At 44.4% G+C, this 20,758-nt stretch overlaps 1 protein-coding gene across 1 annotated transcript in view; it reads right to left on the bottom strand.

The window, feature by feature from the left end:
- The window catches only part of LOC124594396 (retinal guanylyl cyclase 2-like), a gene marked incomplete at its 5' end in the record, with an annotated part of 448,596 nt that overhangs the window by 220,083 nt on the left and 207,755 nt on the right, over positions 1 to 20,758 (bottom strand). Inside the window, one exon of the mRNA XM_047132764.1 lies at positions 14,978 to 15,137. Within this exon, the coding sequence (XP_046988720.1) occupies positions 14,978 to 15,137 (160 nt within the window). The remainder of the gene's footprint in view (positions 1 to 14,977; positions 15,138 to 20,758) is intronic.

Raw genomic sequence — 20,758 nt, 5'->3', positions numbered from 1 at the left:
GTCGCAGTCACGTGTTGTATCACTCCGAGTTCGCCAATTTAATGGACTCTGATAGCTCTTTGCCAGACTCATTCAGACGTTAAATGTTCGGTCGCTGGAACCAAACTACTTCTCGTGCCGTGAATATTCAGGCCTAATTATAGGGACAAATAATAGTATATTATACCCGGCCGTCATCAGCGCTTAGCACGTGATCGACACGTGTGACTGACATGTCTGATACGCCACAAACAAGCCACAGAGTGTTGTCCTCAAACAGCCGCTACGCGGTGCGAGGTAAATTAAAGCAACAGGCCGGGATAAAGCGCTAATAATCAGGAATCGAGGACAATGGACAAGCCTATCGACTGAAATTATCTTCCGTATGGGCGACTAATCGTGCTCACGTTGTTAATTATTTCCGACAGAGTACGTCTCATTTCGTGCAATTTTGTGACGTACAGACTGGGAACCTGGTATAGCCATCACAACGCGGTAATATTATCATCCGGTGTGCAGTAATATTCTTCTACCTTATATGAACACATAGGCAGTCCACTCGCGTACAGTGCTAATTTTGTGGCCGCGGATTGCCCAAATGACGCTAAAAGTATTTTTGAAATGAATTAAATGCATTGCAGTGGTTGTGAGGGCCAACGGCATTGTCGCAGTGGTAACACCGGCTCCCGTCAGATCACCGAAATTAAGCGCTGTCGGGCTGGGCTAGCACTTGCATGGGTGACCATCCGGTCTGCCGAGCACTGTTGGTAAGCGGTGTGCACTCAGCCCTTGTGAGACAAACTGAGGAGCTACTTGATTGAGAAGTAGCGGCTCCGGTCTCGTAAACTGACTTACAGCCGGGAGAGCGGTGTGCTGACCACATGCCCCTCCAGATCCGAATCCAGTGACGCCTATGGACTGAGGATGACACTGCGGCCGGTCGGTACCGTTGGGCCTTCAAGGGCTATTGGGGAGGAGTTTAGCTTTTTTTTTAATGGTTGTGAGGATCTTATATACTGCCTCGTCAACATGCATTTTGTGACATTGGTCGCAGACGTATGGCTTTGCTTCATCGCACATTATACACGGTCTAGTCACACTAATGTGACCACTACCTGTGTTCGATATCACTCACGGATGCAGGTGGTAGCACTGGCAGTGTAAGGTATATAAAGCATAATGGAGGACGGAGGAGGGAGACGTGGAGATAGTTGTAACGCGGAAACGGAGCGATTTATCTGACATACAAAATGGCATGATCATTGGCTTTCGGGCCAAGGGTGAAGGAGTTCCGAAACGGCTAAGTTTCTACACCGTTCGGGTGCCGCTGTGGGTAAAGTATACTGTGCATGGCAAAATAGCGCTAGCTAAAATTGGCCCTGAGGCAACATTGGTGCACCACGGGCCTTTGATAACAGGAGTGAAAGACTGTCGGAGAGATGTCTAGCTACTGAGCAACTGACCGCCCATCTGAACCTAGGGGCTACCAACAGTGTGTCCTCAACGACCGTTCAGCGAACGTTCCTAGGAATGGGCCTCCACTGCAGGCGCGTTGTCCATGCACCCGACTGCTGCTCACTGACGACGAAGACCGGAATTTGCACGCCAGTACCACAACTGGACACAACGACAGGTACCCATTTCCGATGAAACATGTTCTGTGCTCCATTGGACAGATGGCCATTGACATTTACGGCGTGAAAAGTCTGAAAGTAAAGGGTCCATGTCGGAAGAGGGATCGTTACGTTCTGGAGAATGTTACTGCGTGATCTCGTTATTCAGGAAGGCATAATGGACCGACACAGGTGTTCATCTATGCTTGGCGACAGTGCCCACCCCTATACGTAATTTGTTTTTGCTCAGCACGATGACATCTAAAGGCAGAGCAATGCAATGTTTCATACAGCTCGCAACGTACGTGTGTCGTTCGAAGAGCACGAGGCTGAGTTTACTGTACTCCCCCCGGTACCACACTCCCCGGATTTAAACCCAGTCCAGAGTCTGCGGAACCATCTCGATAGGGCTGGTCCCGCCATGGATCTTCAAAAAAGAAACCTGTCGCAGCTGACCACGGCACTGTTGTTAGCATGGTCCCAAATACCTTCCAGAACCTCGTTCACTCTCTCCCTGCAAGCGTCGCAGCTGCCTACGCTGCAAAAGATGGTTATTCAGGCTTTTGACGGGTTATGACATTTAAGTGTCTGGACATTGTATAGTATTTTACTGCAGCTACTACTCTCTGGTTTAGCTGATTCCAGCATTCGAGCGCTGACATTGTATTCTGCAGCAGTAATTGTTGCTACTTGGTGGAAGTGCTTGGCACGGCAGTCTGTTAAGTTCAGCCTGTGTGCGTGAGCCGGCGTAGGTCGGAATTGGTAGCTATCATATGTTAGGTATAATTATCCGCGTCATTTTGTGATCGTCGTAAAGTCTCAGTCTCTGACGTATGTTGGCATGTGCTGTGTTGATAAAAATGAGTGCATTCGAAATGCTTAATAAGAGCAATATCTTCGGTGATATTCCGTATAGTTTGTGATTCCCTAATAACTGTTCTCAGTTGAAACCGTAATTATCTGCTTCCTGAGAAAGAAAGAATGAATATATCATCAGCTCTTTGGAACGCTGAGAGACAGCATCATTTTAATACAGCATCCCAGAAGACCGTGTTACATAGTGCACGGAAATCGTAGGTGGAAACATCTTTGACCATGAAACTTTTAAGTCAAGCTTACGTAGCCCAATGGTTAAGAAATGATTAGCAATAACATGTAGGGCCACTTCTTCGCAGATACCAATTACGAAAATACTGCAGCTTTGCTGCTATGTACGACGTCAGTCTTCAATAACCACTCATAGACATGCATGCATGTCCGAAGGAACTTCACATCCTTCTTATTAACAACACAGGCACTGCAATATCGTATTTATCCGCCGATACCAGGCAGTGACTTTCAATTAAAATGTTCTCCTCTGTACGGAAATTACATAATGTTTGAACGAGTACAGTTTGTGACGCAGGAGCGACGACGTATGGAAGTTTGTGTTTGGCTGTGAATCGTGCACACGTAACCACAGGATTAAGGCGACCATTGGCGTAAAACGGCCAATCTGGGTTCGAGTCCCAGCCCGACACAGATTTGCGTTTATTTAACAAGGTAATACGCCAAATAGCTGTGCAAATCGAGAAGTTAGCTCATTTTATTTTCGCTCCCAGTTTCCTTCAGTCGATTTGTTTTTTTGTTTTTTTTTTTAACTTATTTTTCGTGTTCGTTTTCTACGGTTCTAATATGGATGCGTGGACCTAGCTGTTTTTACGCCCTAAAACAGAACAAACAAAAATAAACTTCGCAAATTCAATATGCCACCTTCAGGTCCCATTAGCACCTTTCAAACATTATCGATATTGGCATACCGGGCCATATATGCCAGTATTGATAATTTTTGAGAGGTGCAAAATGGTTCAAATGGTTCTCAGCACTATGGGACTTAACTGCTGAGGTCATTAGTCCCCTAGAACTTAGAACTTCTTAAACCCAACTAACCTAAGGACATCCCACACATCTATGCCCGAGGGAGGATTCGAACCTGCGACCGTAGCGGTCGCGCGGTTCCAGACTGTAGCGCCTAGAATCACTCGGCCAACCCGGCCGGCTGAGAGGTGCTTATGGGGCCTGAAGATGGCAAATTGAATTGACGAAACTGGTAGCGAAAGAAAAATAAAATAACATCTCAATTTGCATGGCTGTTTGCACAATTTATTTGTTAAATATTTGAGCAGCCGCTGTCCCACGTCCCCAATGTATCAACAAAGACCAAATTTTCGTTGTCGTCATTCCCTTATAAAGCTGACGGTTGTTCATACTTGGAACTGCGAATGCATTTCATGCGTGAGAGGGCCATACAGTATGAAAGGGGAGACGAGGGAGGAAGAGATTTCAGATCCTGGATGATGAGCTGTACGGCAGTACATACATTCTTACTTTTAGGCAAATCATTTCGCAAAATATTTCTTTTCTTTATTTTCAAGTTTAATTCAGAGTGCATAAAATATAATATATCTAAATATTGATCGGCACTCTATTATTATTAAGAGTATATATAGAAAAGCATTCAAACACTTTCTGTATCCAGTAAGGCCCGTACAGGACCTGCAACATGTGGTCGTGCATTATCCTGCTGAAATGTAGGGTTTCACAGGGATCGAAAGAAGGGTAGAGCCACGGGTCGTAACACGTCTAATATGTAACGTACACCGTTCAAAGTGCCGTGAATGCGAAGAAGAGGTGACCGAGACGTGCAACCAATGGCACACCATACCATCACGCCGGGTGATACGCCAGTATGGCGATGACGTATACACGCTACCAATGTGCGTTCACCGCGATGTCGCCAAACACGGATGCGACCATCATGATGCTGTAAACAGAACCTGGATTCATCCGAAAAAATGACGCTTTGCCATTCGTGCACCCAGGTTCGTCGTTGAGTACACCATCGCAGGCGCTCCTTTCTGTGATGCAGCGTCAAGGGTTGTCTTGCAAACGTCCCCATCTGTTGACTCAGGGATCGAGACGTGGCTGCACAATCCGTTACAGCCATGCGAATAAGATGCCTGTCATCTCGACTGCTAGTGATACGAGGCCATTGGGATCCAGCAGGGCGTTCCGTATTACCCTCCTGAAAACACAGATTCCATATTCTGCTAACAGTCATTGGATCTCGACCAACGCGAGCAGCAATGTCGCGATACGATAAACCGCAATCGTGATAGGCTGCAATCCGACCTTTATCAAAGTCGGAAACGTGATGGTACGCATTTCCCCTCCTTACACGAGGCATCACAATAACGTTTCACCAGGCAACTCTTGTCAACTGCTGTTTGTGTATGAGAAATCGGTTGGACACTTTCCTTATGTCAGCACGTTGTAGATATCGCGACCGGCGCCAACCTTGCGTGAATGCTCTGAAAAGCTAATCATTTGCATATGACAGCATCTTCTACCTGTCGGTTAAATTTCGCGTCTGTAGAACGTCATCTTCGTGGTGTAGCAATTTTAATATCCAGTAGTGTAGTATCAAGTGTGTCTGTCTAACCACACCTACGAATGGAAAGATTGTAGAAGATGTTAAAAATAAGACTGGAGGAGGGAAAAGTATAAATAGAAATCTAAACTGAATCATTTGGAGTGATAATATTGCAAACAAAACAAAAAATATAATGCACTGTCTGATGAAAAGTATGCAGACACCTAAATGTACTGCGAAACTGACCACCATATGCCATGAGAGACAAAGCCGGCAGTATGAAATGAGGCGGAAAATATTGTGTTCTCAGTAGAGATGCAGTAATAGTGGTGGTGGTGGTTAGTGTTTAACGTCCCGTCGACAACGAGGTCGTTAGAGACGGTGCAGTAATAGTAATGGGTCGGTCAGGTGAGCTGGCCGGCCGGTGTGGCCGCGCGGTTCTAGGCGCTTCAGTCTGGAACCGCGCTATCGCTATGGTCGCAGGTTGGAATCCTGCCTCAGGCATGGATGTGTGTGATGTCCTTAGTTTAGTTAGGTTTAAGTAGTTCTAAGTTCTAGGGGACTGATGACCTCAGATGTTAACTCCCATATTGCTCAGAACCATTTGAACGATTTTTTCAGGTGAGCTCAGTGACTTCCAGTGTAGAGCAGTCACTGCATTCACCTGGGTAACAAATCCATGAAAGCTGCCCAAGTCGGCTGTTCGGTATGAGATGTTACTGTGGAGTGGAAATGCGAAGGATCAGCCACAGCTAAACCGGCCGGCCGCGGTGGCGTGCGGTTCTAGGCGCTCAGTCCGGAACGCGCGACTAGTACGGTCGCAGTTTTTAATCCTGCCTCGGGAATGGACGTGTGTGATGTCCTTAGATTAGTTAGGTTTAAGTAGTTCAAAGTTCTAGGGAACTGATGACCTCAGATGTTAAGTCCCATAGTGCTCAGAGCCATTTGCACCATTTTGAACAGCTAAACCAACACCTGGCAGACCGCATATACTATTGAACAGGGGCCCTCGAGCATTGCGGAGAGTAGTTGTAAAAGCTCGCATGGAATCACTCGTGATTTCCAAAGTGCTAGCAGAAAGCTAGCACTATGACTGTGCATATGGAGATAAAAAGAGTGGGGTACAATGATCTAACTTCCTCATAAGCCACACATCTCTGTAGTCAATGCTAAGCGTTGTTTGAAATGGTGTAGAGAGCGACGCCTCTGTGCACTGGATGACTGGAAGCGAGTGATATGGAGTGATGAATCACACTACACCCTGTAGCAATCCGATGGAATGGCTTGAACTTCGCGAGTCTGGAGACCGTGTGTATCGCTAACAGTGAGGCGGTATTGTTACGATATGGGGTGTTTTCTCGTTGTTATGTGTTGTACCCCTAATCTGCTGTAGCGGCACCACCGTGTAGGATGGGGAAAGTTAGTTTTGTGTGATATTTGGAGCACGAGTTACAGCCAGGTGCAGGCCGGATTGAAGTAAGTTACACATACCAGCAGTTGCGAAGGCAAATAGAGGCCACAGCGGCATAGAACTGCTGGAGAGGGCGCACACAGCAGTTTCCATGGCGCAAGTCACAGGCAAGAGAGGGCCACTGGCCAACCTAAGTGTTATGCACACATGACGCAAAGCGATGCATTAGCGAATCAGAGGTGCACAGCCGAGTATAAATAGGTGTCGTTTTCTAACGAGAGTCATTCAAGTGTGGCAGCTCTCCTGGACAGCGGGGCATGTCACACCATCGGACTACACGCAGCAACAGATGTGGCGACAGCACCCCAGTCTACTGTGGGTTGTTGGTTCGACCCTCTGAGGCCGACGCGGGGTCCACAGCCAGCCAGGTCTGGCCACTCTTCGGCTCGCTACTGCAGGCAGTCGTCTCGGCTACTGACACACGCCGGAGACTTTCGAGGCGAGGGCCGCAGATACGGACGCCGGATAGTGGGCGCTTGTTGGTCGCTGCTTTCTCAGCCACACCACCGAAGAGAAGGATGTAGCTGGCCGCCTGCAGCTCACACTGAGTGGCGCTGAGTCGGCAGGGGCGCAGACTGCTGAGTCAACTGTGGCATCTTGACAACGACGCAACTCCACTGGTGTACAAGGCCGGCTCGACACAGCCCATTACCGAGCGAGGTGGCTCAGTGGTTAGCACACTGGACTCGCATTCGGGAGGACGACGGTTCAATCCAGTCTCCGGGCATCCTGATTTAGGTTTTCCGTGATTTCCCTAAATCGTTTCAGGCGAATGCCGAGATGGTTCCTTTGAAAGGGCACGGCCGATTTCCTTCCCAATCCTTCCCTAACCCGAGCTTGCGCTCCGTCTCTAATGACCTCGTTGTCGACGGGACGTTAAACACTAACCACCACCACCACACAGCCCATTGCACTGGGTCACTGGGGTGGTGGCCTCAGCATTGCTGGGCCCTGTGACGTGGACCGAGGTGAATGGAGCATTGTAATGGAAACAAATAAATCATTTCGAAAATTCTCGCCGAGATTTAATATGGCACATCCTGGCACCCATCCACTACGTTTAGTGTCTTCACACCACATTTGGCATCTGATACCACAACACCGCTAAAGAAAATATTAAATGTGGAAGGATATGAACACAGCTTACAGATCTGCATAATGTATTCAGTAGAGGAACAGTTCGAGGATGATGAATGTTGGTATCAGCATGACAATGTTCCCAGACACAAAGCAACATCAGTGAGGCAATGGTTTGTGGAAATAACGTTTCTCAAATAGAGTAGCCTGCCCAGACTCCCGACCTGAACCCAGTGGGACACCCTTGGGATGAGTTAGAAATAGAATTGGCTCCAGACCCCCCGAAATACAACATAACTACCTTCTGTGGTTTCGGTTCTTGAGGAAAAATGGGCTGCTATTCCTGCACAGAAATTGAAATATCTGGTTGAAACTGTCCCCAGCAAAGCTCAAGCCGTTATAAAGATGAAGGATGAATAAACCGCATATTAACGTCCACTAATAGGTGTGAGGATACTTTTGATCAGATACTGTATGGGTCAGGGCAGTTTCGGAAATAAAAATATAGGAAAAGATCAAACATTATCCATAGCACTCGATTACTGGAGACTAAGTGCAGTAGTCTCAAGATTAGACCAGATCCAAAGTGAAGAAATTAGAAAAATGACGGAAGTGGAAGAGAGCATAATGGAAGCTATTGAGGACAAGGTTACTATAGTACGGTCATTTAGAACAAACTGCTGGTAATAGACGGCCAACGAAAGTACTGCAATGGATCTCAAGACGGATAAAGGAAACGTGGTATAGAAAATGGCTTACGGTTGTCATTGAAGCTATGGACTCCAGGAGTCTACAAGAGAGGGGCTGGGTAGATCCTGAACTGTGGTGGCCCAATAACCAAAAAAGATATTCATAATACCCAACGAGACAGTTTATTCAAAAATTTTGAACTACACTGATCCACTAGAACAGTATGGCCTAACTAATAGCCGGTATGTCCACTTCAGCCACGGATAACAGCAGCAACGCATTGTGGCATGGAAGCAATGAGGACTTCGTAGGTCACTGGAGGGAGTTGGCACCACATCTACACACACATTTCACCTGAATCCAGTTAATTCCGGGAAGGGGGGCAATGAGCTCTGACGCCACGTTCAGTCACATCCCACATGTGTTCAGCTACAGTGAGTTGAGGGGCCAGCACATCAACTGGGACTCGTTACTGTGTTCCTTCTCTCAATGGAGAGAAGTCTTCCGAAGTAAGAGTGATTTCAGGTGTGCCGCAGGGGAGTGTCGTAGGACCGTTGCTATTCACAATATACACAAATGACCTTGTGGATGACATCGGAAGTTCACTGAGGTTTTTTGGAGATGATGCTGTGGTACATCGAGAGGTTGTAACAATGGAAAATTGCACTAAAATGCAGGAGGATCTGCAACGAATCGAAGCTTGGTGCAGGTAATGGCAATTGAATCTCAATGTAGACAAGTGTAATGTGCTGCGAATACATAGAAAGATAGATCCCTTATCATTTAGCTACAAAATAGCAGGTCAGCAACTGGAAGCAGTTAATTCCATGAATTATCTGGGAGTACGCATTAGGAGTGATTTAAAATGAAATGATCATATAAAGTTGATCGTCGGTAAAGCAGATGCCAGACTGAGATTCATTGGAAGAATCCTAAGGAAATGCAATCCGAAAAAAAAGGAAGTAGGTTACAGTACGCTTGTTCGCCCACTGCTTGCATACTGCTCAGCAGTGTGGGATCCGTACCAGATAGAGTTGATAGAAGAGACAGAGAAGATCCTACGGAGAGCAGCGCGCTTCGTTCCAGGATCATTTAGTAATCGCGAAAGCGTTACGGAGATGATAGATAAACTCCAGTGGAAGACTCTGCAGGAGAGACACTCAGTAGCTCGGTACGGGCTTTTGTTAAAGTTTAGAGAACATACCTTCACCGAAGAGACAAGCAGTATATTGCTCCCTCCTACGTATATCTCGCGAAGAGACCCTGAGGGTAAAATCAGAGAGATTAGAGCCCACACAGAAGCATACCGACAATCCTTCTTTCCACGAACAATACGGGACTAGAATAGAAGGGAGAACCGATAGAGGTATTCAAGGTAACCTCCGCCACACACCGTCAGGTGGCTTGCGGACTATGGATGTAGATGTAGATTCCATCACACTCCTGGCCTTGTGACACGGCGCATTATGTTGTTGAAAACTTCGACTGTCTTCGGGAAACATGATCGTCATAAAGGGTTGTACGTGGTCTACAACCAATGGACGATAGTCCTTGGCCTTGCACAGACTCCATTGGACCCATGAATGCCCACGTGAATGTTCCCCAGAGCATAATGTAGCCGCCGCCAGCTTGTCTCCGCCCCTCAGTGCAGGTTCAAGGGGCTGTTCCCTGGAATACTGATTCGCACCCTCCCATAGGGATGCTGCCAACGTCCAGCGCCGATAGTCACGTGCCCATTTCACTCGTAGCTGCCGATGTTGTGGTGTTGACATTGGTACAGGCTTGGGTCGTCGGCTGCGGAGGCCCACCGTTAGGAGTGTTCGGTGCGCTGTGTGTTCAGACATACTTGTACTCTGCCTAGCATTAAAGTTCGAAGTTAGTTCCGCCACAGTTAGCCCCCTGTGCTGTTTTACCAGTCTGTCCAGCCTACCATGTCTGTAATGAAGGTGGTGGCCCAACCCCACGACGACTCGACATGTTTTCCCCTTGGTTTCGCCACGTGTTGCAGATACTCACCACAGCACTCCTCGAACACCCGGAAAGTCGTGCGGTTTCCGAAATGCTCGTGCCGAGCGTCCGGGACATCACCATCTGCCCTTGGTCAAACTCGGATAGATGGCGTGCCTTCCCCATTCTAGGCACGGACAGTACGCTCACTGATACGACATACACCTTGCGTGTGTCTGACCAGCAGTCATTCCTCGCCAGGTGACGCTGCTATCGCCTGGACGGGTTTTTGCTATCGCCTGCACGCTATTATATCGATAGTGGAGCGGTATTCGTAATGCTCTGGCTGATCAACGTATGTCCTGATGTTTACAGCTTTCGAGTATACTTGAAAATAAAGCGATGCAGTGATAATGCGCTTATTGGTGTTTGCAATGAAACTTTAGAAAAAAAGAGGACAGCTGCCTGATGAACAGAATATGGAGAAGAAGACTGAGGGGAAGTGCAGTATCCGATTCGTTATATATAACTTACGTGACACCGCGGCAGAATTTGAAATGGTAGATCGACAGGACATAGTAAATTTCCTTCTTTGTTTTGAGGAAAACTTCACTTCAAAGTGCTGAAATTTATACATAGTATGTAATATGTATTACACATTGCATCCAGAGGGAAAAACTATGATGCGAAAGTTAGAATTAAACTTTTCAACAGAACTATTGTAGTCTCGCCGTTTTATTGAGACCGCTGAGTCATTCATTTAATAAGAATAATGCTGAATAATAAATCAATGTCTTTCGTGGTTTTTGTTTTATGCGCATTAGGTCATGATCCAAGGCAATAATTCTCTGTCTACCATTGCATCTCACAATGCTGGAGAAATCATCAGCGGCTGTAAAGACTCAGATAACAGATTCAAACTTAAAGAAGCTTAGCAGCCCCAATTGCTTTACACTTGCCCACGCAACGGTCAGATCGTGACGTCATCAAACGCTACTCAAGATCGCAGAGTCGCGCCGGCGAGTATTATGGTGCTGTTTACTTAAATTAGCACTAAGGCATACGTAACTTCTTTAATTTCACTCCTCCTTCTTTTATGTTATGTTGTGTTTGGAGTAATTGAATTTCCATGGCCTCCTTGTACGTCCTAGTATAATAATGACTAGATCTTGATAAAACCATAGTATCGGAGGAACGAATTTCGTGGTACGTTGGTCCCAGCGCATGTTCGATTACTGCCAAGTTATCTGAGTTACCCAGATTTCAATTACTGTAGTGCTTTTAAGTCAGTTTATTTCCTATGTATACTTGACCACAGTTGGATGGGATTTCATATACATCTGCTATGGTTACTGCCAGTCCCCCCTCCCCTAAGACGTTGGGTAGGGGAGTATGGCGGTAGTCATACTGCTGCTCTTCAGCCTAATCTTATTAAAAATTAATCACTTAGCTTTGAGCAGTTAAGCCTTATAAAAGAAAAGGATTAAAATCGAATAAAAGACCATTCCTTTTGGTAACGTAGTTGCAAGAAACACAGATGGAAACTGTGTTGATGTAGGTGACCGCATTGTTTCTTACAAGTGCATGGAGGGCATCTCCTAGCATGTAGGGGTACAAAAGGAGTATGGAGGCATGAACGGGAATACAAATGGATCATTACGTCTGGGAGGGGGTCGACATTGAGCTAATAAGTATCTGATCAGTGGGTTGAACAGGAAAAAACAGTGGTCAGGTGATTGGTGGGGTGGGTTTTGGAGCTTTAATATGGGGAAGGGGAGCGATGGCTATAACTGGTAGATGAATAAATGTCAGCATGAACTCTGGGTTAAGGAGAGGTGACGTGTCACGTTTCTTTGGTGTACGACATGGGTAGTGTGGAGGTGGAAGGAGGGGTTGTGGCACGTTGGTGTACACCCAGCAGCAGTCAGGAATTGGAGAGATAGTGGGGTTTTGATCTTTAAGCTTACAGGATATACAGGATCTGCGAAAATGTTAAAGGCATTTGAGGATAGGGCAAGCTTTAACTAGCTAAAGTGCGCGTCATATATCTTGGCGGCCGAGTTTAGGTTCGTTCTGCGCATCTGACGTCACAAAACACAGTCAGCCAATGAACAGAGAACGACGTTGCCAGATCTCGACAGCAGTGCAGAGCACGGACCAGTGTCTTCAGTTTTAGAAACGTTCAGTCATAAATAAAGTAATAGAACAAAAGCAATGTCCTGATAGCAGACTTTCTTTTACAGAAAGTTTGGAAAAAGCATTCTTTATACCAATTGCTTCATATTATATTAATTAATTAAACCAAACAAGCAATAAGACTCCTAATTCAGGCGATAGCAAGGAAAGGTGTTTGTTTCAATCTCACGAACTGCTTTTTCGCAATAAAGAACAGCGGTAATTGTTTATTTCCTATTGTACTTCGACGAAGCGTGAGTAATTCATAGTCATACCAACAGTGTTTATAAGTAGTTGCGTGAGGTGTTAGAGTCCTTATGGAGTTACACTGTTTGATGAGCAGGGGTAGCGGAACGGTAAGGTGTTGGGCTGCCAAGTGAAGGGTAATGAATTCAAACCCTGCGTGGTGCTTAATATTTTCTTTCTTTAAAAACAATATTGGAGTGCCTTACTTCACGAATTTTATTCGTTTGAATGAAATTTCTAGTGCTTTCCCTCTTCATTAACTTTTTCGCTGCTGCAGACACGTGCTCCCGGCATTCCGCGCTGTGCGCGATTTTGTCATCACTGCACTTCTCGCCTGAGCAGACACATGGTGTTCCCACTGCTTTGACACACTTATCATTCGATTTCACAAAAACTATTTGGCCAAAAAATTTGATTTTTACACGTCTTCTTGCCTGATACCTTCCCCCCATAAATGACTTAATTTTGTTTTGATGTGCAGCATTAAATGTAGTAAACCATTGCACGAAATTTTGAAGAGTTTGCAGAGGTAGAAGTCCATAGCGTATACTTTCCGTATGGTCGATTTTAGTTGCCACAATGTTGAGAATGAAATGTGGACAAGATACCTAAATTTCATATAATATTTACTGTATAACAATATCTCATTTAATTTAAGTATCACATAGGTGTCGTATGTAATATTGAGAAATATTCCGTCTTTCGCGACTGTAATAAAAGTTTTATTTACACACGGCGCGTTTGGCTTTATTTTAAAGCACTTCCATCGGTGAAAGGTATGGCACATACACAATGGTATTCATGTTCTATTTCTTGTTTTTGTTCCACAGTCGCAGTTTTACCAATGGTATTGAAATATATCCCTCTTCTGCAACTGTAATAAGCGACTTATTTAGACCAGACGCGTTTCTCTCTTTTGAAGCATCATAAGAGGACTGTATTTTGTGTCCTCCATTGCCAAGTCACCTTTCGTAGTTTTGTGCTGCGGTAGCACAATATTCGACGTTTGTGTTGGCTCATCAGTGTTTTAGCAAATAAATGCTGTTTGTGTGTGCCACACACAAAATTATATTTGACATAACTCTGAGCACTTCACTGGCAGACGGTATATTCAAGTCCTAATGTTTTTCTAAGTCCACAGTTTTGTTTAATGTATTTTGTCTACTTCCTTTTGATTGATTGAAGTGCTTTAAAATAAAGCCAAACGTGCCCAGTGTAAGTAAAACTTTTGTTACAGTCGCGAAAGGTGGAATATTTCTCAATATTACATACGACACTTATGTGGTACTTAAATTAAATGAAATATATAGGTATCTTGTCCACATTTCATTCTCAACATTGTGGCAACTAAAATCGACCATCCTCTATACTCTATGGGCTTTACCTCTGCAAATTCTTCAAAATTTCGTGCAAAGGTTTACTATATTTAATGCTGCATAATAACTGCGTTGAACATCGAAACAAAATTAAGTCATTTATGGGGGGAAGGTATCAGTCAAGAAGATAGGTAAAAATCTAATTTTTGAGCCAAATAGTTTTTGTGGAATCGAATGATAAAGAGTGTCAAAGCAGTCGGAACACAATGTGTCTGCACGGGCGAGCAGTGCAGTGACAAAATCGCCCACAGCGCGGAATGCAGGGAGCACGTCTTTGTAGCAGCGAAAGGGTTAATGCGGCCGTGATGGCTTTACTTCATGAACTGCGCGCTCCCCCCTAAACGTAAGCTTGCGAACTATACTATACTATGGCGCTGCTTCTCTTGGCGCGTGCGTCGTGTGCAACTGGCAACGCAGCAATCTCCCGCGTCTGGGCGGGCATGCGCGAGCCGCCAAGATAAAAGAATTGAACTATAGTACAGGATGCCTATAGGACAGAGATGATGGATACGAAATGTGTGGTAGAGTCCATGGTTCTCAAAGAATTGTGAAGAGTGATAAAATTTAGGTATCAAGAGCTAAGCTACGTTGGCAAAGATAAGAATGCACTAGACTAGGCTTTTGTAGGTGTGGAGGACGCGGGAGGAATGTAATCTCCATGTACGTGTTCTTAGTAATTTTTACTGCTGTCTGTTTCTTGGATGGTTAGTAGATGGTGGCGCCAGAGGAGTTTGCAGGCGGTGGTTGGTCCAGTATGTTTTCTTATGTGTTAGTGAGCTAAATGGGTGGTGGGATTATGGGTTTGGCGTAAAATTTCTGACAGCGCTGTTGCGTGGAAAGACTACTCGGCAGAGCCATGTTCCTGCAAAGCAGTGGACACGCATCACAACAGTGTAGCAACTGACGTGCAGAACCCACCACTGCGTATAAACTGTCGAGCTCTGTAGTTACAGGGCGTGCAAAGATCAGAGAGGTGCGATGCGAAACTGACCCCTTGCGGACTTGCAGGGTGGCGGGATGTTCTGCGCCTCGTAGAAGGCGGGCAGCCCGTAGTCGGTGACCTTGAGCACCCAGCGCGCGTCGATGACGCAGTTCCGCGACGTGAGGTAGCCGTGCACGCGCACCGGCGTCGTGTGTAGGTAGCGCATGCCCTGCAACACAGCACACACACGTCTACGTTACCAAGTGCTGCTAACATTCGTTGTACCCATTGTGCGTGACGAACTGCATCTGCCATTTAAATTACTGGTTTATGTAAATATAATGTACAACCAGACACCTTTTGAACTTGATGCGACACCTTTTGAATTTGATACGATTATTGTACCTTTAACTAGTTTTCGAGCCACTACAGGCTCAACATTAGGTAGTGTGTTACAACAAGATTACAGTATGGATCATGGGCAGCTAGACGTGGTACTGGCGGAAATATGGAAACTGCGCTGACATAACGACCATTCAGTTTCGTAAACATTTTGTTAACTAAATTCCCGTTGTTTCCGTCACCACTAAGACCGTAACGTCTAACTGCACATGGTCCAGGAAATAATGTTCCTGAAACACCACAATTTGATGTTGAGCCTGCACTTGCTCAGCATCTTATTAATAGCACAATAAATCCTATCAAATTCGAAAAGCAATTAGTTGCACATTACACCTACATAAACCTCCAACGGCAGTATTGTTAACGACACAAAATTAAACTAGAAATAGCCACAAAAAAATCTCTGAACACTTGAGTAAAAGCTATATTTGCAAGGACACCTCTGTAGAGAAAAGTACTAGCGGTAACCATGAATTCTGTATCATGAGATCGAGAAAATAAAGTTACGGAATTTACGTTTTGCTCGTTTGCAGCTACATACCAGCAGTCTTGATGCACACTGACATTCGTGCGCTACAGTGCCGTAGTACGTCGCTGTAAGAGCCGGCAGACGAATTTCATTGTGTGCCACTTGGTGTCATCTCTCAATGAGTGTGCCGACTTGAGTCTTCGCGAAATCTCATTATTTTCTATGAAAATTTTGAAACAAAGTGAGAGTGAAGTGAGGAAGGTCTGAAAATCAATGTATATAAGTACAACCAGCAAAGAAAATACACCAGAGATAAGAGTCGTCAGGCGCATTTTCTCTAGCGTTTGGATAGATATTTGAATTACGTTTTTCTATTGTGTAGCTGGAGTCAACCTAAATAAATACTACTCATCATATCTTTTGTGCGATGCTCAGCATCAAGAGATAGCGTCGGATTGTTTCCTATTACACCCTCCGTCTTCAGGCCACGTGTGGCCTACCGGGGCCATCCGACCGCCGTGTCATCCTCAGAGGAAGATGCGGATAGGAGGGGCGGGGGGTCAGCACACCGCTCTCCCGGTCGTGAGATGGTATTCTTGACCGAAGCCGCTACTATTCGATCGAGTAGCTCCTCAATTGGCATCAAGAGACTGAGTGCACCCCGAAAAATGGCAACAGCGTATGGACAAACAAAATTCTTTTTAAATCGTAATTTTGCGCGCTCATTGCAAATAGCGCTCTCAAATGAGTCTAGCGCGGCATTCGTACTATTGATACGTATTAACAGAGAGACTAAAACACGAATAAGAAACAGTAATCCAGCAGCGGCTCTGTAGCACTGCATGCTTAGCGGTAGCAGGCCAGGGCAGTGCTATTGCTGCTGGAGTACTGGTCATTCTTCGAGTTTTACTGCCCCTGTTAATGCGTATCAATAGTACGAATGTCGCGCTAGACTCATTTGAGAGCGATATATGCAATGAGCGCGCAAAATTCCGATTTAAAAATCACTTTGCTCATAACGAGAAACAAACCGACGCTTTCCGTCGGCAATGGGCGTCACATTAAACATGTGATAAACAATTGTTTGGGCTAACTCCAGCTATGCAATACAAAAATGAAATTGTAAATATCTGCTGTAATACCAGAAAAAGTTCATCTGACGAGTCTTAGGACAGACACCCTCTATAATAGAAAAGAAAACATCGGATGCTGTCAAATCATAGAAACGCATAAAAGCAAACCAACATGTACACATTCATTTTCACAGTTAATGTAGCTTCAGAAATAAAACAAAATCCACTGAAGATGATAGACAGATGTCGAAACGGACACAAACTAACAAAATGAAGTACACTGTGTTTTGCGGAAGGCGGTGTTTCAGTAACCCTGAACTGCAGTACTCATAAGAATGATAAATTACTGAGAGGACAGTAAGTTCGACGTGGCAGACGAATTGGCGAGTCAATAAGCAGGACAACCGTTTATATCTTGAAGAAAATTCTCAAAAAAAACTCAGCATACTGTGTGACAAATCTGATTTATGTCGAGAAGTGAAGGGATAGTACAAAGTTTGGTACGTAGGACATCCGCAGCTAAGAGGCATGATAATTAACTTAGAGAGATCCGCTTCAGTTGCACTGATATTTATTTCTCTCTATATTAATTAGGAAAGTACAAACATAAAATAATGACTTCACTTGTTGTCCACTAACGAAAGGTTGGGAAAACTCATTATCTGGTCTGTCTTCCGTAGCGAAAATTGAAACAGACTTAATAATATGAAACTAATAAATGATATGGTATCCGTTTAGCGAAGAGGCCTTCAGTGGCAATAGATGTAAAGGGCCTGCGACGGATCCTGTAGTCATGAAGATGCCAGACAAGTTCTGCAGAGGTGCTGTTTGTATTACGCATTCGCTGCATTAGTATTGTGCACCGATCGTTCTGCAGGAGGTTTACCGATGCACGTGCGTTGCTTATTGTCTCGCAACTGAAGCAATGCAGTCTCATCATACAAGTAACTTCACGCGTGATAATCAAAGTATATGTTCAAAAGAAGCAAGCGAAGGGAAAGTACTACACCTAAAAAATTAATGCCAAATTTGAGTAATGGGTTATCAATGGCGACAAATACTAGAGATGCGTGCATGCGCATTGAGGGACAATGGAAAAGCGGCATGTGGCCTCGTCGGGTAGACCGGTTATAATCTTGGCGATATATCACTGCAAGCAGTAACGGTCTTAAAGTATCTAGAAGTAAACCATATTCCTCTAATTTTTCCGCCGTGGTCGTTGCGTCGCGTGTTTGTTGGAATAGGTGATACATTTTCAGAATGATCCTTCCACTCTGCAGCGGAGTGCGTGCAGTTTTAAAATCTCCACAGAGGTCAAATCTGTTCTGCCGAGTCGAGATCGTATGACCGGCTGCACCATTTAAACGTGACATTTTTTCTACCAAGAGCGCTAGTCTCGCAATGTGTGAAATAGCATAGTCGTAGTGGCAGAAATGAAGCTGTCGAAGTTAAGTCGTTATACGTATTTCGATCGTCGATAGTTTCCAGTTTCATCGCTCTATCCGCCCCCGCCCTCCCCTTCCCATTTCCCCTTGTAACTAACCTGTTTCTACAGGTTATTACGTTAAGAGTGGGAATGGAAATGCTTATTGATTTTGAAACTAACGTGAGAAGATTAGGGTCGCCACCGACTCTAACCATACAACTAATCAAAGGTTTGGCCGAGTCGGAAAATAAATTAATTTGATCACAGACCAAAAACTCATAAAAATTCGTACGTCGTGTGGCGAAATAAATAAAAAACATTTTACATTTTAAATTCCACGTCATTGTTGATTTAATCAGAGTTCTCACCTTAGACGTAGAATTAGTCCTTCTGCCACAATATTAATTCATTAGTCGCCATCGATGTTCTTCTCTTTGTTGACCGTGTGTACCATCATGAGTCGGCATCGGTTCACTTCACGAAGACGGTGGAAACCAAGGAATACTATGCTACGTCGCTATAAATAATTTTCGTAACACTTCGATACTTTTCACTATTTTTTTATTCACAACACAATAAGACTTGCTGTGCTCGTCGCACAAACCATAATTACCAACCATATGGCTGCCTTTCCGCACAGTCCAAAAATCACGTCCAACCTCCACAAGGCAACAATCGAAAGTGTCCCTTAGCTCCTTGGAGTATCAAACAAAAGAGAATCCAATGTGAACTTTACAAAGATTATAATATACATGCCTCTCAATTTATCTTTGGCGCAGCTTTTAAGATATTGTATGTCTCTGCATAGGAATGTGTCATTACAACTGCCCCCCTACTGTATACTGTCACTAGAAAATTTTATTTGATTGACAGGATACAGTAGTCGACCTTGCAATTGATAGGTTTGGGGGTCTTTTATTTACACACTTCATTTTTATTGTCTCATTTTCATGGCACTGTGAATTCTTTGGTATTTCTGAGTGTGTGTCAGTTTTTTGGTATACTTATGCTAATATTTACAAACCTTAAACCTAATATACAAAGTTCCGGTTAATACTGAGAAAATGACATCATGTAGTAAAGTTTGTACAATAAAATATATACTGAATACAACGTTACATACAAATGTTTCCTTCCTCATCAGAGGTGAAAATTAAGTCCTTGTATTCCTTCTGTATTTATTCTGGGGCGACGAGCTTTGTTCGCTAGCCCGTGTTGAATATGGGCGGGTGATACGCGCGCCTGATTGTTTGGTCGTCCGTTAGCGGGCGACGTTGGTTGAATGCGCGCGCCAGTGCACTGAATATACACCGACGTTCGGGTACCGTCGAGACTTCCGAACCTCAGTATGCGTGTGCTTTTTGTAGTTCCTTCCAGTACTTAGACTGGATACGACGAGGTACATTGGAATATGTGCCCCGAAGAACACACCACACTATGTGCGAGGCGGAGGACGATCCCGTCGATGCAGCTCCTGGTAAGAAGCGTACCGTGTCAAACTTGTTTGGCATTGTCCTTTCCTATTGTGACGCCATGTGTCGTTTGACGATACAAGCTTCAATTTTCGATGTCACTTGTTTAGGCTCTCTGACACTTGCAACGTAGCACTACTTTGCACAATTTTAATTTCTACATACACACCACTTTAACCGCGAGTATTGCGATCGAAACTTCCTTTTCACTACACTTTTTTTTTTCTTCGCATTAACCCCTTTTACCTATTGTACTGAGATTCATTCCCCTCAATACTTCTGGTCAATGTACATAATTTGTAAGTCACGGGACTTGGCATGAAATACAAAATACATCACATACAATGGAATAACATATAATACATACAATACATTGTTTACATTAACTACAGGAAAAAACTATCGACTAAAATTGAAAAATTTTTTGACCACTCATAGTGGCTTCTTCGTCTTGGATTTTACTGACACACACACACTCGCCTTTTTCCATTAATCTGTTAGAAGGAACAAGTCCTTTGTTTTCCTTCTTGAACTCGAGTATAAGTTAAGGTTTACCTCCGTTACGTATTCTTCACACGCAACGACATGCATCAGCACGCAGAGAATACACCTGTAGCCACTCCACTGAAGCTTGGGAAGGGAATTTTCTACCTTCTACTTAGGGTAGTGGCAACGACTACGTGTATGCTACGGTTTTTTGCGTATAAAATCTGAAAATGCACGAAATAATCATTTATATGCAGCATAACCCTAATATGTACAGTGTTTTGTGCTTAAGCACGTTCTGGTGTGCTTATAAATCGTTAACCCTAATAAAACTTCCTACCTTAACATGGACATATAAACATAAAATTTTGAAGTTCAGGGTGTAGCTACTACTAATATGTACAGTGTTTCACAATAGCGGCACGCCCTTGTGTGCGTGTATCATTTTCAATTAAAGTGCGCTTATAGGCGTCTTGTGTTATCATGGGAGAAAAAATACAGACATTTTAATGCATTGGTTGT

This window comes from Schistocerca americana, chromosome 2 (genome assembly GCF_021461395.2).
Source record: "Schistocerca americana isolate TAMUIC-IGC-003095 chromosome 2, iqSchAmer2.1, whole genome shotgun sequence".
NCBI lineage: Eukaryota > Metazoa > Arthropoda > Insecta > Orthoptera > Acrididae > Schistocerca > Schistocerca americana.
The sequence above is the reverse complement of the archived record's forward strand: the minus strand, read 5'-3'. Positions and strand labels throughout refer to the sequence as shown.